Source organism: Suncus etruscus, chromosome 5 (genome assembly GCF_024139225.1).
Source record: "Suncus etruscus isolate mSunEtr1 chromosome 5, mSunEtr1.pri.cur, whole genome shotgun sequence".
Classification (NCBI taxonomy): Eukaryota; Metazoa; Chordata; class Mammalia; order Eulipotyphla; family Soricidae; genus Suncus; species Suncus etruscus.
Window position 1 is genome coordinate 55,347,534 of NC_064852.1, and position 17,620 is coordinate 55,365,153.

The 17,620-nt window shown below is 37.7% G+C and overlaps 1 protein-coding gene across 2 annotated transcripts in view; it reads right to left on the reverse strand.

The window, feature by feature from the left end:
• MGAT5 (alpha-1,6-mannosylglycoprotein 6-beta-N-acetylglucosaminyltransferase) overlaps nt 1-17,620 on the reverse strand; it is a 369,147-nt gene that overhangs the window by 140,855 nt on the left and 210,672 nt on the right. For both annotated transcript variants that reach the window (XM_049772998.1, XM_049772999.1), the window contains 2 exons: nt 9,402-9,478; nt 8,387-8,476 (listed from right to left, as the gene is read on the reverse strand). In XM_049772998.1, the coding sequence (XP_049628955.1) occupies nt 8,387-8,476; nt 9,402-9,478 (167 nt within the window). The remainder of the gene's footprint in view (nt 1-8,386; nt 8,477-9,401; nt 9,479-17,620) is intronic.

A 17,620-nucleotide genomic window follows, 5' to 3' on the forward strand; every position in this document is an offset into this window, starting at 1 on the left:
TTGGATGCTGATAGTCACTTCAGGATCTTTCCTCTTACTATCTTCATTGCCTGCTAAAAAGTTCCATCAGACATCCATCTCACTACTCTCTCACCTCCTTCAAATTCAGAAGCAAATATTCACCTCCAACTTCTCAGCAGGGCATTTCCTGACTACCTAAGACCAGACACCATTATGAGCATTTCTTAAGCCTTCTCTCATTTTCTTTTCTGCTATGGAAATTTCTAAGAGATATTTTACTTTTGGGGAGAAGAAAAGATCTTTTCCTTTCCATACACCAGAAAATGAGAAATGTTTGCCTTTTTGATCACTGTGGCATCCTTTGAACCTAGATGTACTCAGTAGAAATGTAGGCCTAAGCACCTACACTGCAGTGTCTAGGTATTGTTCTTACTGACAATATCAGAAAAGTGATAGATTCCAGGTCTCTGGCACTTATCTGAAATGCACACGGAACATTTTTTAATAATATCCAATACAAAACTATTAAAAATATCAGTCATTAGGTCTGAAGAGGTGAGGCTCAGTGGTAAAAAGCACCTGCCTTACAAGCTTTACGCTAGTGTTTAGTCCCTAATATTGATGCATACAGGTGAGGTCCCAGAGCCCTGCTTCTTGGGATTTTTGTGCTGCAAGAAAGTACATAATCTCTTAACCACCACAACCTGAAAGGCATGTGCAAGCACGGTTTTAGGAGTGCAACTCCTAGACAGCATTGCAACCAGAATATGTGTGAGCACCACAAAGGAGCCTGGCCCCTGACAAATGTGCAAGTACTGCAACTAAGAGTGTGTAACCCTCAGCAAAGCCCACAAACAAGTAGGTGTATATCCACATCCCCCACCTCCCCAGGTATCATCACAACATCAAGAAATATAAAACAAAAAAGAAGAGAAAAACAACACTCTCTGGTCAAAAGACAACAGAAGACAATATGAACAGATTTCTACTGTCCAAATAACAAGATATTTTTTTTAGTAAGGGAAAATCTGAAATAGACAGACTATATCAATGTTTCAATTACTTCATAAATGATAAAATCAATAAGAATACAGATAAAGTATCAGTTATAATAAATGATTTAAGGAAGCGACCAGAGTGAAAAAGAAAGGTTTCTATAAATAAGGAAATCTAATGAATTAAAAAACTGAGGCAATGATTACCAAGGGCTAACAAAACAAATGAAAAAATATCAAGCAATGCATGACTCCAGAGGGGAATACACAATAACATCCATGGAGCAATTCTGCAGAAATATTTATGTGTGATTCTGATCAGTCCTTATTATCTACCAATTTATGGAAAATTCAGTGAAAAGAGAACCAGGTTCAATGTAGGAAGGAAATCAATACAATAAGATTATTTAATTTAAATATTTAAGGTACTTACTGTGAAGAAGATACTTCAGCAAAAATTACAAGCAAAAAGTCATAAAATTCAAGCAAAAATTAAAGACAAGGTAACTCATGGCCTTTATTTAAAATCCAGTTCAAATGAATAAGATTCCATTTAAAAGGATGTACATATTAACCAAGGAATACAAATATATAATTTTAAGTATGAAAAATTATAAGTTACTAGTGGTTATGATAACTAGCAGTTATTTTAAGAAACATATCAATATATTTCAGATAAAAAAAATCTTATAATTTGCTTCTAAATAATGGAGAGGCTAAGATAAAAAGAAATTAGGTTGACCATATATTGATAACTATAACATCTTGATAACTAACACATGGGCATAAGGATTTTTCTATTTTCATTTTTAATAGATGTCTAAAATTTTTCATTTTTAAAGAAGTTTGACCTAAAGGCTCATACTTATTTAATTAATGTGTAATAGAAAGGTGTTAAGAGTTAAAGGACGGCAAGAGAACTCCCATCTGTTACCTGTTTTCTAAGGAACAAACTAATATTGGTTTTCTTTTTCTTTTTTGGGCCACAGTCAGTGGTGCTCAGGGCTCACTCCTGGCTCTAGTGGGGATTGGGTTAGAATATGGGGTTTGGGGGCTTGTATTTGGGTTGGTTGTGTGTAAGACCCTATTTGCTGCACCATCTCTCTAGTACCAATGATACTGGTTTAAAGTTTGACAAATCTTGTTCTTTACCCTTCTAAATTTGAGAAGTAAAACCCAGAGTTAGACACCTAGAAATAAATATAGTTGGAAATTTACAAGCATTCTGCTTCACTAAGGAAAGGAATTTGCAAGGGAAATGATTAGGGTGATGAAAAAAAACTGAGAGATGAGTTGGGCTGATTAATACTGTACATTATGAAAGGTGCAATTTTTTTTTCAAAAGATGCCCTGGAATTTAAGTATATAAGTACTGGAAATGTAGAGAATAATATGATCCAGCCAAGAAATGTCTCACAGAAAGGGGTTTATTTAAAAAGTGATATCCTCAAGGAATAGTTTTATAATTTTAAAGAATTCACTAACCTGTCTCAAAATATTAGTTATGTTTCTCCCTGTAGTTCTCTTTGCAATCTAAACAGTCAATTCTTTATTGTTGCCCACTTTGACAAATTAGTCTGTGCAATACCATTTCCAAGTTATCTTTAGCAGCCAACATAGCCCATAAATCCAAATCATTGTTCTGGTTATTAGGATTTCATTTCATGCTCGCATTCACAAACATTTAAGCTTTCAACCTTTGTTGTTGGGCATTAATCTTGGCATTAATCAAGGGATTAAGCACGCTGAATTTAAATTCAAGGTTAATAGCATGCTCAGCCAATATTAGTTTTACGTATTGCCAAAGATAACAGGATGAGGCAAAGACCTTTATGTCTGCCGTTCATGAAATATAAGAAACAGATTGATGAGTAAGGCATAAAATTGCTTCTTTTGTTCCTTTATGAGGGAATCACATGTACACATATATAGACACATACACTCACTCACTCATCCAGTCTAAATTGGTATTTGAAGCAACAGCTTGTTCACATCCTCAGATCTAGCAATCAATCACTGAGCAATTTGATAATTTTATAGCAGCCAAACTGGCAATGGCTAAAAAAGTACTTAGAAAAGAAGCACAAACAAATTAAAAGGTCTGTAGGGTATGATAGATGCTCATTGGAAGAATAATTGTATAAGCAAAAAAAAAAAAACCTATCAATATGCTATCAATAGGGGTAAAGAAACTCATAGTTAATCTCATAAAAGCTGAAAGCAGTCAAAGGCTCTGCAGAGTGCTAAGTTAATATACCTGAAACAATGACATTCAGAGTAATTGCTTTGTAGATTCTTGTCTCTATAATGGAAGTAGTTACATGGCTCACAAAAACAGGTAAAGAAAATGAACTGCCCAATGACCTGGAAATGCAAAGTTGCCCAACACATAATTCATTCACTCTCAATATGTAAAATGACTGAGTCCCTGTTTTTCATGAGCATTAAAGAAATTCACTACTATTTCTCTTTGTTGGGGTTGAGTACCAAAACTATGATTATTAGGAAATAGCAACGGACACTAACTGATGGAAACCTACAGAATTAGAGGCCTAGTTAAATCTCAAAAGGAACTGGGCATGGAAGTAACTGGAAAGTGAGTAGCAACGAGTCCCTTACTTGTTATTTTTTGAGTTCAGTTTTCCTTCTGCCTAAAAGGGCAACACTAATAGCATGGATTACTGGTATAAAGCACAAGTCTCTGTGACTTGGATATCAGAGCTGAAGAGACTTGTAAGGAAAATTGCTTATTTCAGGTGTGTGGCATACAGCAGGATTTAATAACATCTCATTCTTCTCTTAGTGGTCTGCCACCAAACCAAGGCAGAAACTCAATTTTTATTAGCCCATCCAAGTCACTAGTATGGTGTTTTAACCATAGAAAGCTTCCCTGGGGTTAACATAAGGAAAGGAATTGATGGTTTTCCTTGCTGAGGTTTAACAAAATAAAAGATTTGTAGAGTACAAGTTGGTAAGAGCAGAAATAGACATTTATAATTCAATGATTCATTATAAGTCTGCACACTGAGACAACCGGGGGAAGAAAAATGGAGAAAGTATGCTGTTTAACTAGAACTGGTCAGCTGGAGAGTGACTAGATATGACACGTTTCACTTCATGTCACTTTTCATACCTGGCAAAATTCTGAAGTTTAATGTACATGGCAACAAGAACTGTCTTCTCAATAAGAACTTAGAAGAAGAGCTACTGATACCTCTGCTGATCAAGCAAGGAAATCACATTAAGATGGCCCTCTGGATCTTTTTCCCAATTGCAAGAGAAACCTGGTGTAGGCTACAGAATATAAAGAGGTTTCGGGTAAAATGAAGTGACCAAAGAAAGAGAATTTCAAAAAACTGAGAAAAAGGAAAGGTAACTGAACAAACAGCATTATAAAGTCATCGATGTCCTGGATTTTAAAAAAAACTAGGTAAGAATGAACTGGCCTTAGCAAACATCTCTAATCATTTTACATTAACAACAGCAGGGATGGCCTGCTGCTTACACATCCAATTCACCATTTTAGTACAAACAGAAATTCAGAATCAGAGAAGTCAAGGGAAACAGCTTCATTACTAAAAATAAAGGATCTAAAATTAGATTTGAGAATAGGAATGAAATATGAACCCTAAATTTATAGAGTAGAACCCAATCTCCAAATAAAAAGCTTCATATTGAGTGATATGCTACAACTATCCTCAAATCAAGACATTAAAAACCATAAAAAAAATATGTTATGTTTAGTGAATATCTTCTATCTGCTAGGTTCTACTTTAATAATATCCCCTATTCAAGAATAATGCTGGTAGGATACTGTACAAAAACATCAAAATGTATATGCCTATCTATAAGTGTCTAATACCTCAAATGGAGAAGTTACATTTTGCTTTTTAATTTGTTATAGTTAAGGTAATGTGCTTCATATGGTGTGGACATTTGTGATCTCGGTGTACATAGTGACTTCACCTCACCACCACCGGTGTGCCCAAGACTGCTCCCTTGACCCTGTGTCACCACTAGCCTAGCCACTTCCCTCATCATCTAATGGTCTAAGTTTCTACTCCAGCATCCAGAATTCACTATCAATATCACTATACCCTTGCCTTAGTACCCTATAAACGACAGGCAAGTGGGAGCATCCTAAGGGCAGGTAATTTTTCCAACAGCACAGACCTTAGCATAAGTTACAGAAGCACAGTCAGCTTATCAAACTACAAGGTTGCATCTCCCTCTATAGTGGCCATTTTGGTGAGATTCCAATCTAAGATTTATATGTACTGTTATAATACCATAATAACAGGTAAAAATGGTCTCGGAGTTTTAAGGTTATAGAAAAAAATGTTTTCAGAGTTTCAAGGTTATTTTAAGATTACAACTGAGAAAACAGAAGTTCTTGGTTCTCTCCCCAGGGGAATTATCTTCACCTTTTACTGAATCAATTACCTGCATCCATTTTTCGTATTTCATTTGACGCTCAAAATAATGAATACCCCAGTAGGATGCCAGGAAAATTTGTCCTTGGTAATTGTTAACAATTTATGAGTAAAATAACCATTCAATAGCAGTCAATGAACTGAAAAACCTGATCTTCTATAATAAGTGAGTGGAATAAGCTAATCCTTTCCTACCTGAAAAAAAGAAAAAAAAAATAGCTTCAAGTTGAGAAGTGAAACACCCAAACTTCATCAGGTCTATCCTGATGAATCCCCGATCAATCCCTTCTTCACACAGCCCTTTCTACCCACAATTTTCTTTATTTATTTGATCAAATCCTTCTCCCCCACATTTTATAAAAATCTTAACCATATCTGTTCTTTTTTGGGAGTGGAGGCCAGGTGATCACATCAAATTAAGGCAACTGGAACCCAGATAGCAGCAGTCCCTTTTCAATGTACCCTTTTCCCACATCTCCTGAGATCTGCCATGATGAGAATATAAAACCATTCTTCCAGCAGTATACCCCGACATGCAAACTCTTAGGAACCCGTGAAATTAGCTCAGCTTGTCAATCAGTGAGCACTGTTGGATTCTGGCTAAATTCTATCAAATGGAAAGGGAAAGAAAGCTTTTAAAATTAAACTGACTGAAGTACCTTTTCCTCATAGGAAAAATACATCTCACTGCCCTCTCCCAGGAGTGAAGGTATATGCAAGGCTCAAGACCTTCCTTTCACAGATGGAAATGAGAGGGCCCTAAACTCACACATAAATGCTACAAAATCAGCTTCCAGCAGCCTACTAATGAGAATCATCAGCACCCAACTCTCTGTTTTTAATTACCAAGAGGTATTTTTTAGCTATTTTAATTTTCTTATTTTTTAAATAATATTTTTATTTAAACACCATGATTACAAATGATTGTAGTTGGGTATCAGTTATAAAAAGAACACCCCTTCTTCACCAGTGCAACATTCCTACCACCAATTCCCCCAACTCCTTCCTCCCCAATCTACTGCCTGTATTCAAAACAGGCATTCTGTTTCTATCCGTCATTAATATTGTCATGGTAGTTGTTAGTGTAGTTATTTCTCTAACTTCACTCAACACTCTTTATGGTGAACTTCATATTATCGTGAGCAGGTCCGTCCGGCCCTCATGTCTGGGCATTATTACAATAATGTCTTTTTTCTTAAAACCCATAGATAAGTGAGACTACTCTGTGTCCAAGAGGTATTTTAAATATCATTCGCTAAGGATTCCCATGATGGTCTGGTGATAATTTTGGTATAATCTTGTCAAAAAATATACAACTGGATCTCAAAAAGAAATAAAGGGGGAGCATATGAATATGGGAAAGGCAGGTGCAAAGAATGGTGAGCTCCCTGGCTTGAAACAACATCTGTTTATTTTGAAACCTCAAAAAAAGCTGATCCTATTAATTAAAGTTCAGAGAAGGGAGGATCCTGAACCTCCTAAAGTCATTAAGGTAAATAAAGAGACCCAGGAAAAAAAAATCTCCAGGAAGAATCAAGAGTCAAGGACATCATTGCAGAGACACTCCCAGAGCTAAATCTGCATGCAACCAAATCCTACATACCTGAAGAATACCAGCTAAAAGAGACCTGAAGAAAAGTTCTCCATGATGCATCCTAGTAATCCTACAGATAAGGATAGAATACTGAAAGCAGCAAGATCAACAAGGGAAATTACATTCAAAGGAGCATCCTTAAGATTTACAGCAGACCTGTCACAAGAAGCCCTCAAGGCCAAAAGGCAGTGGTGGGATATAGTGACAAACTCAATGAAATTAATGCTTTGCCTAGAATACTGCACCCAGCCAGACTCATGTTCGGGTTTAAAGAAATATACACAGTTTCACAACTGCTCAGAAATGTTACAGACTGAAAACCAGCCTTAAAAGAAAAACTAAGGGGTGTTCTTTAGGACAAGATAGACTAACAAACAAACAAAAATCCTAAATAAATCCCATGACAATTATCTCTCGTCAATGAACTAAATGCACCAGTTAAGGAACAGAGTGGCAAAATGGATCAAAAAGCTGAATCCAACACTCTACTGCCTACAAGAAACACATCTGAATAGTCAGAACAAACATAGACTCAAAATCAAAGTTTGGAAGACAATCATCCAAGCCAAGAACTCCCTTAGAAAAGCTGGAATGGTCATATTAATATCAGATGACACAAACTTTAGACTTAAAAAGTTATAAGGATCAAAGATGGCCATTTCATAATAATCAAGGAATATGTACAATAGGAAGAAATCACACTCCTAAACATGTATGCATCCAGTGAGGGACCAGCAAAATATTTAATACAGTTGTTGACAAATCTAAAAGAAGATATTAATAACAACACAATAATAGTGGAAGACCTCAACACTGCCCTGTCACCCCTCGATAGGTTAACCAGTCTGAAATTCAAAAAGAATATACTAACTCTAAAAGAGAGAATTGGAAAAAACCAAACTAGTATATATAAAGGGCACTCTACCACCAGAAAACTGAATACACATTCTTCTCCAATGCACATGGGTAATTCTTTAGGATAGATCACATGCTGGCCCATAAAACATGCCTCCATTAAATAAAGAGGATAAAAATTGTATGGACTACCCTCTAACATCACAATGCACTGGAATTAGAAGTAAACTACAAAGGGGCATAGAAGAAAAACTTTAAAACCTGGAAATTAAACAGCTCAATATTGAACAACCATAGATGAAATCAGGTAAGAAATCAAAAGATTCCTGGAAGTAAATGGGAATGAAGACCAAATTATCAGAATTTGTGGGACAGAGCAAAAGCGGTACTAAGAGGAAAATTTATAGCTTTGCAAGCACACATCAGAAAGGAAGAGGCCTACATAAATAACTTAATGACACAGCTTATAAAACTAAAAAAAAATGATCAACAAAAGGAAAGATATCTTTCTGCATCCCATTTTCCCCAATACACAAGAAGTCACTCACCTCACTGAGGTAAATAAAAAAGGAGCAGGTGGACCCATCCACTCCATATTCTGCGTAGCAGGGATCCGAGCGCCACATGTCTTTCATCCACTGAAATGGAGGAGAACACCTCTGAGCAGAGCCAAATAAGTGCTGACGAGGTAAGTGAGAGTGGGAAGGGGGGAAGAGGGGGGGGGGCACATGCTTATGGCCCAAGGCCCAAAGCTATGGAGGCTACAGAACTTACTTCTGGCTTAATTAGGGCAGATGCTGAGCTGGGCCTGACAGAGAATTTAAAAATAGACTGAGCCCATGAGACTCAGCAGACAGTAACTCTCAGGAGAGAAATTCTTAGTGAGTTCTAGCCAGACTATGTCTTCAGGAACTCTGCCTAGAACTCTTTTCCCCATCACATTCCTGCAACAGAATTAAAAAATTAGGGCACTGCTTCTTGAATCTCCAACCATGGAAATGCTCCCATGCCGTGAGCTCAGTATCCTCAGAATAAATTCAAACTCAGAATGAGAAAAAGAATTTCCTGAGTGAGAGCCAAGTTTTCTTAATGGATGCACAAATAAGTGGGATATTTGACAATGCTGTTAAGAGCGCAAGTGTAGCCAAGTGTCTCTGGATATTCAATTATAAATGTAAATCTGACATTTAAACCACCATCTGAAGATCTTCTCACAGGACAGGAAGTTGTCACTACATAATGGCAGCCCTTTTGTCATTGGTCAGGCAAGAATGACCTACTGGAGGCTAGGAAACAGATCAAGGCAAAGATACAGCAAGTGGCTTAAATGGTCCAGGCACTTTCAATCCCACCAATGAGAGCACTGATCACCATGGAGTTGGCATATGCAGTGGAGAATTGACATGGTTACCACTCCAAACTGGCAAGATTAAGTTACCACTTAAATGACTCTTTTGCCTACCTGTATTATTGAGGGTGATAAAAGAAGAGAGGGAAAAAGGAATTATTAGTGAAATTTAGAATGATAGGAATGGGAACAAATACCCATCACTTCTGCCTTACCTTGATTTTCCCTTCACAGTGGGGGTAGCCATCCATAGGAGGCAATACACATTTTTCTTGAGCTCCATTAATGATGTCTGTCAAGAACAAAAAGAACAAAGAACACCATGAGTTCCCTGAAACACAAACCTAGCTCTCTATGAACAAGGAGAAAAGGAAAAACTGAAGAGAGGTTTCTTTGGAAAGTCAGATCAGACTCAACAAAACTTTTGTGACTGACAATATGTCTTACAAGGGTGAGCTGGATTTACTGGAGTGCTCATTTGCAAAGCTGTCACTGGAAACCTGAGAAAACAAACAAGTGAGAACAGAAAATAAAACCCTGAAAATCAAAAGGTCCATTGGGGGCTTAGGGGCCAAGCTGAACCTTGCAGACAAACCAAGGCTACAGTTCTTTCAAGACACTGCTTCAGCTGAGGCAGTCAGCAGTGGGGAGAAAGAGGAATTAAACAGAGGAGTAAGGGAGCAGAAAACTACTCCTAAGAGGTATAGTTTCTTATGGAGGGAGTTCCTAAATTTCCACAAAGCTCACATTGTTTCACAGTAAGATAACACCCTATTAGCTCGCTAGAGAGGAATTTTAGTCCTTGTGACTACAGTCAATTCAGAAAGAATACCTTCACGAAGTTCGGTGTTCAGTGATAGACCACAAATTATATCACAGTTGAACAAAGGTTAAGACAGATATGATGTTAACAGAGCCAGGAAGAACACCACGTCCAGAATCTCAAGGTCAAAGTAAGTTTCCTGGACCAGTAGAATCTTAGTAGAATTGCGAAGAAGAAATATGCATTGAGCCAAGGAGAGGGACTGAATAGAGATGGCGTTCAAAAAATCTGAGACCATTCTAAATGCAGAGACAGTAACTGGAATTAAGATGACTCAGGAGAGACCATCAGCATCCAAACAGGAATGTCTTTGTAGTATAAGAGTAATTCTGAGCTTTTGTTATTTATTTGTTTGTTTACTTTTTTGGTGGGTTGAAAATTGGGTAGTAGATGGTGGTTTAGTGTCAGTGCTGAGGAATATACCTGGCTCACAATGCTTGAGAGGTGGTCCCATCAGTGCTTGGGGATCATGTGTTGCTGGGAGTAAAACTGGAGCAAGGCAGGCACCTTAATCCCTGTACTATCTTTCCAGTCAAAGACTTCAATCTTAAAAATGGTAATAATAAAGATTCTGGTCTCTATCTAAGTGGAAGGCACAGCCCTAAAAGTTTTAAAGGAATCATGAATATCATTAAATTTTTTTATTATCACAATATTTATTATTTTTAATATAATTTTTATTTTTATCATAGTGGCTTACATATTGTTGACAATAACATTTTAGGTACATATTTATATTAAATCAGGGGGGATTCCCATCACCAGATTGTCCTCCCTACACCTCCATTTTGTCCTACCTCCCATTTCCTCTTTCCTCCCCCTCAGGGCGGCTAGAATATGTGGTCCCCTCTGTATCTAACCTACTACTTAGTAGTCTTGCATCAGTTTGGTCTTGCTGCCTCCCTTATTTCCCCCTCTAAGTGGAGGCAGGGCTAGCTAGTTCAAGTTGCGTGGTTTTGCCCGAAAACGAGAAAATAAATAAACTGGGGTAAGAGTCTAATACCCCGAAAATGGGCAGAATCCTTCTAGAGGCTCTCATCATCGATTTGGAAAATGAAGGAGAAAAAGAAGGTGAAACACTTCACCAGTACCAAAAGAAGTGTCAAGTATCCAGTGAGGACTCTAGCTATATCGATAAGCACCACAAAAAACAGATAAAAAACAAAACAAAACAAACAAACAAACAAACAAAAAAACACGCCGTGGTCTTGAAATAAGAAACATGGCGTAGCACATAACAAAAGAAAAGAAAGGAAGAGAAAAAAAAATAAGAATAATTGGGGACAACAATTTCAATAGTCACATCCAAACAGAGAAATCGACCAAAATAGCTAGGTAAATAAAAATAATAATAACAATAATAAATGAAGGTAATATATATATATATATATATATATATATATAAATAACCGAGGTTTTGTGTTTTTTTGTATTTTTGTTTTTTTTTTTCCCTCCTGCCCTGGCACAGTAAATATTGGGGTCATTCGCAAAGGAATTCACTTGCCCTATGAGTTATGGGGTTTCTCCGTCCTTGGAGTATACTGTCATGGGGTCAGCTCTAGACTTTGCTCAGGATCATTACTCTCCCGGTGGTATATATATATATATATATATATTTTTTTTTTTTGGTGTGTGGAAGACTTCTGCTCTGTCCAGGGTGATACAATCAGAGCTCTGTGTTTAGAGGTCTCAGTATCTGTACAGATCCTGAGGTGGGACTTATGGTGAAGTCAGTCTTTGTGAATCTAGAGGTTCTGTTACCTCAGTGTCATTTTAATCCATCTTCTGTGGTTGGTGATCTTGGTCTTTGCACTGAACCTAGGATGGCATCTAGGATAGCGTCTTTCTTTGTGCTTCCACAAGCCCCTTTCCGTTACAATTGTCTCTGCCGGATTGGAAGATGCCTGGGAACCCACACACCACAAGAAAAAACCAAAAGACAATGGGAAAAACTGTACTTCCATCATAGGCATAAGACCTGTAATACACCACCTCTTTACCTGTTCTCCCCCAAATGTAAAGTAGTCTTTTGCACCACTTTGGTCCTTTAAAAACTTCGCTAACTCATTTTATTTCTTTTTTTTTTTTATTAATTTATTTTTTTAAATGTTTGCCCTACATATACATTTGCGGGCACATACATTTTTATTTCCTTTTTTTTTTTTAAATCGTTTTTGGGTATGTGACCTATTTCTGTTATCCACTTATCCACTCTGTCCACCCCCAAATACACCAACAATATAATGTAGCACCACTTCCCCCTGCAAAGGCACACTAAGTAAAGGGGAAATCTTACATATAAAAAAAAAGAGCTCTTATCTACTATAGATAGAATATCATTAGATTTTTAAGCCTGAAGAATCTTTGCTGGAAGCTAAGACAAGTCTAAGCCTATGTAAGGGCCGACTGTTTTTCACAGAAATTCTGGGAAAAATACTATCACTGCTTAGAGCAGTCAGCTTCTATGTAAAGCATTGATGAGATATCGGGTCCAAGACAGAGTCTCATGTGCCTAGAAGTATTTAAATGTTGTCTTGGATGCTTGGATTAAAAGAGAAGTTAAGATGAAAAGGGGCTGAGTTAAACCTGTCTCTTTGATAATAAATTCTCAAGGTTTTTTGTTAGTGTTCTCAATTTGCTTAGATTTTCAAGTATCCTTCACCTCTTAGATTGGAGAACAGTGTCCTTAACGTTGCGAATGCCAGTTTCCCCATCTGAAAAATCAGAGTCACTACACTTCTCTTTTATCCAGCTCTTATTAAATAAGGTAACATTTGCAAAGAATCTGGTCAGAGACTCCCAACAGCTGATACCACAGACCACAGCAGGTGCTTAAAAGTTGGCATTTGCTAAGTAATTACACACAATTTTTGAAATATCCAGGAAAGCAGTATTTCAAATGCACAGCTGCTTCTAGAAATGCATTCTCTGTGTTTTTTGAAATAAACTCAGACTAGAGTGGTAGGTCTCCTGACAGTGCCCATTCTATCCTACACAAGGGGAGATTTGGCCACAGAAGCCACAAATATGTTATATCCCCAAAGAACAGCAAGTGCTTTTCAGGGATGGTACTACTATAGACTTCAAATTCTTGTTTTGTTTGTCAAACATTTACCTGATAAATAAGCAGCAGAGGATCCGAAATGAAGCTGATCAGGAATTTAAAGGATATTTAAGAATACTCCCATTTGTTCAAACACCAGACACTAGTTTAGTTCAATCAATAAACTAGAATGTCTACATGAATCTGTGAGCAAAACCTGATTACTGACATGTAGGGTCTCTTCATAAAAAGTGTCAAGTAATAAAAATATCATATGTCAAAGAGAGGTAACATTTTCCAGAAAGAAAGGAAAGAAAGAAAAAAAGAAAGAAGAAAGAAAGAAAGAAAGAAAGAAAGAAAGAAAGAAAGAAAGAAAGAAAGAAAGAAAGAAGAAAGAAAGAAAGAAAGAAAGAAAGAAAGAAAGAAAGAAAGAAAGAAAGAAAGAAAGAAAGAAAGAGAAAGAATGATAAAAAATTAAAAAAGAAAGATGAAAGAAAGAAGAAAGGGAGAGAGAAGGAAAGAGAAGAAAGAAAGAAAGAAAAAAAAGAAAGAAAGAAAGAAAGAAAGAGAGAGTGAATATTTTAGGTTCTTCAGGTCACAGTCTCTGTGGAAAACACCTTTCTCTGCTGTTGTGGCAACATAGTTGCTTAGACAAAATGGTGTAGCTGTGTTCTGATAAAATTATATTTACAAAAACAGGCTCACAGATTTATGTCTCCTGTGCTAGGGTACAAAAATTAGGATTCTGGTTTCTACAAAGTCCACCAAACAAATACTAAGAACACTAGCAGGAATCCCTCTGCTGAGAGGGTCCTGAATCCTACCTTTTCCATCCATTCTCCATCCTTCCTTCATGTAGTTAAAATCCATCCTCTAAGACCCAGAGACAGAAAGTAAGATCTAGAAAAATCTCCTCCTTCCTTCTCTCTCTCTCCTTCCCTCTCTCCTTCCCTCCTTCCTTCCTTCCTTCCCTCCTTCCTTCCTTCCTTCCTTCCTTCCTTCCTTCCTTCCTTCCTTCCTTCCTTCTTCCTTCCTTCCTTCCTTCCCTCCCTCCCTCCCTCCTTCCTTCCTTCCTTCCTTCCTTCCTTCCTTCCTTCCTTCCTTCCTTCCTTCCTTCCCTTCCTTCCTTCCTTCCTTCCTTCCTTCCTTCCTTCCTTCCTTCCTTAATGAAGGTTTTCTCCTATTCTAGAACACCAAGTTTAGAAGAAATTCCCTTCCTTCTCTCTTCCTCGTTCCTTCCCTTCCTACCTTTGAAATCAGAATTCAGTGAGGATTTTCCTCTATGCCTGTCTTTCCAAACAGAGTGAGAAGTCCTATTCTTTTTTTCATACTGGTCTACCTGCTTCCTCAGAAATGAGGACTAATGGGGAACTTATGTTTTTCTGTTCCACCAGAAGGGAATCAGTAAGTATTCTGCTCCCACAGACACAGGCATATTCTTCCTGACTTATCCTCTCTTGGGAGACCTGATTGAGCAGAGGTTCTTGTGGGGCCTGAATACTTCTATCACCAGCAGTTTGTCAATCCAATGGAGTCTCCTCTGCAATGCCAGTACTCCCAGTATTCCTGACAAATTTTCTCTCATCTATTCAATGACATAGTAATGGGTTTGAATTCCAAAGGTTTAATGTAAAGAGTTCAGGCTCTGATGAAGGAGAGATCTGAAAATGGGAGGGGGACAGGAAGTATCAACCCCATTTCCAACCTGACATTCCACCCTTCACAACTGCCAAAAATTTTCACTCTACATTTTTCTTCCACCAGCATAACAAGATCCCCCAAAAGTATTTTATACATTCATTTTTGTGTATTGGAAACTTTTGTACAGGTGAAATGGTTTTAAATTTACATATGACTGAAAAACATGAAGGGTACTACATGCTTTTGTTTGTTTTTAAGTCATACAGAGTTATGTTCATGGGTTACTCCTGGCTCTGCACTCAGATTTTCCCTGTCAGTGCCTAAGTACTATATGGGATGCCAAGTATTAAACCCGGAATTGTCCATGTGCAAGGCAAATGCCCGACCAGCTGTAAAATTGGATTAACACAGACCTTTATATATATAAACAGGGTAACAAACATGGACATAAGAAATCAAGCAGATAGAATTCTTTTTCACACTAGTTTTCCTCTGCTCTGGAAAAGGGTTTTAGATCAGAAGAAAATGGTTATGACAATATGGAAAAAGGAACAGCGAGATCAGGTTTAGGGTAAGGCAAAACAGGAAATGAAGGAGGTAAAAATTACTTGCATTCATATATTGGGTGAATTTCTTTTTTAATATATATTTACATTTGAGGAGCTTCCTAAGCAGTACTCTGAAGAGAATCCAAGATCCACTCCAGTCAGTCAAGCAGTCTGGAAGGTACAATGTTTGGGCCTAACAGTGCATCACTATTCAGCACAGTGATACTATGGATCCACCAGAGATACACCTAGTAGTATTAAAGAACCAGAAGAAGTATAGAACTTAAGTTTCTAAGCATGCAAGGCATGTGCCCCCCCCCCAAATCTTGAGTTTTTTCCCCCAGCCTCTATTTGCCTTTCTAAAATGCCATCATACACAAGCTACATCTTACATTTACCAACTCCTCTTGAAAAAGACAGTTACTTCACCAGATAGCTTAGAAAGAGGGAACTTATAATACTTAGCAACTATCTCTATACTCAGCTCATTGTCACTCAGTATAAGGCCTCTCACAAGCCTATTTGCCATAGACTAAAATATCAAGTCTAAATCCTGGAAAGAATGGTCCAATATTAGGAGCTCACAATAATGAGGGTAGAAGGGCACACAAGAGGAGAGCAAGGAGGACCTATCCTAGGACAGTGTTTGGAGAAGGCCATGACAGTATCCTTGTTGCTATTGCTCAGGGTTCAATATGGTGCTGGGCACTCAAACGACTCCACTGTATTTATCTAGTCAAATAAATCAACAAATGTGACAAGAGAATAAAGAGCCCAAAATTGCAGAGAAGTAAAAGAAGGAGGGATAGCCACAGAACAGAAAGTGTAAAATCTTCATTTCCCAGCTCTGAACCTGGAATTCTTATTGCCAGATTACACCCTAAAAACAATCGAGGAATTTGGGTTCAACATAAGGGAAAACAGGAGAAAGACTTGAGGAGAGTCATTTCTGATGGGAGAGGGAAAAAGAGAGAATGTGACCTGTTCCCTATAAGTCACTAATCTCCATATCTTATAAGTATCTATTCATTTTTCAAATTGGGGTGTCCCCCACGTATGTGTGCTGGAAGCCTAGGAGTCCTTCTCTGCAATTCTTGGTCAACCTGCTTAGTGGTACAATGTGAGGGTCTTAGGCCCATGGATTATTAGGGTCATTGGCAGTGCTTGGGGGCCTCTAGGGTCACACCCAGAGATGCTTTGGGGACCATAAGGTACCAGGAATTGGTACCTGAGGCAAGCACTTAACTCCTATGTAGTCTCTCTGGGATACCCTTATTAGTATTTCAAAAGAGCGGTTTAAAGTTTTGTGAGATATCATCTTAATATATTGTAAGTAAACTATCTTGCAGCATTCATATATATCTAGTACACAGTCCCTCATGTCCCATTAGGAATCACTTTTTCTTTCAAGAGATCCTGTTCAATGCATGTACATGAAGATGCCATGAATTGTTTTTACAGCCTCACTAATAGTCAACTATGCAGCATCACAAATCGTGAACTACAGAGCTGGGGATGTGATTCAGTGGTGGAGTAGATCATTTGCATGTGCACAGTCCTGGGTTCAATGCTTGGAAACCCAAATTTTTTTTCCTGGCATTGCACTGTGGAGTGCAGCACTGGAAGCACTTAAGTCCCACTGGGAGTTTACACTCAATAATGAAAAAGGTAACCATCACCTGCAAACTTAATTAACAGGTTAGTAGTAATTGCTCCTCTCTGCAGATCAGAAGAATCTAGAAATACTGTGAAAGAAACTCCATGCAAACCAGAGAAGTAAGGTTGACACATGGCTGTCAGTCTTAACCTTATTTATATCTGTGTTTACACATTTTAAACGTTTTAAAAACAAACCAAATCCCAAATCCCATGGTCTTTGATGATGATGATAAAATGAAGACATGAATAGAGGAGAGTGAATGGGATGAGTTGTAGAGAGGATTATGGGATGTGCCTATAAGAGAACCTACACGGGGTTTCAGAGTAAACAGATTCTTTTCAAGCTCACTTTACTATGTATTTATATGACACAGCAAAGTGGCAAGTGTTGAAAGTGGCAGTTTCTAATAATCTGTGGAATATAATAATTTACTCTAGAACTGTGTAGATATCTGGGAAGTATAATGTGTCTAATTCCTTCACCATTTCCATGGGAAGGAGAAGAAGGACAGGAGAGTAGGTTTAAGAAAACTCTCCAAAACCGCACAAAGTATTACCTCCGGTCTATTCCAGGAATTTGTAGGCAATTGAGTTCATCTCCTTGCCCAGTTCTGCTGCCAACAGCTAAGATGACCATCTTCATGAGCTCAAGCTTGATTAGACTCAACAACAATTGTACATATTTCCTCTAAAAGATAAAGGGTCTCTAGCAATTCTGTT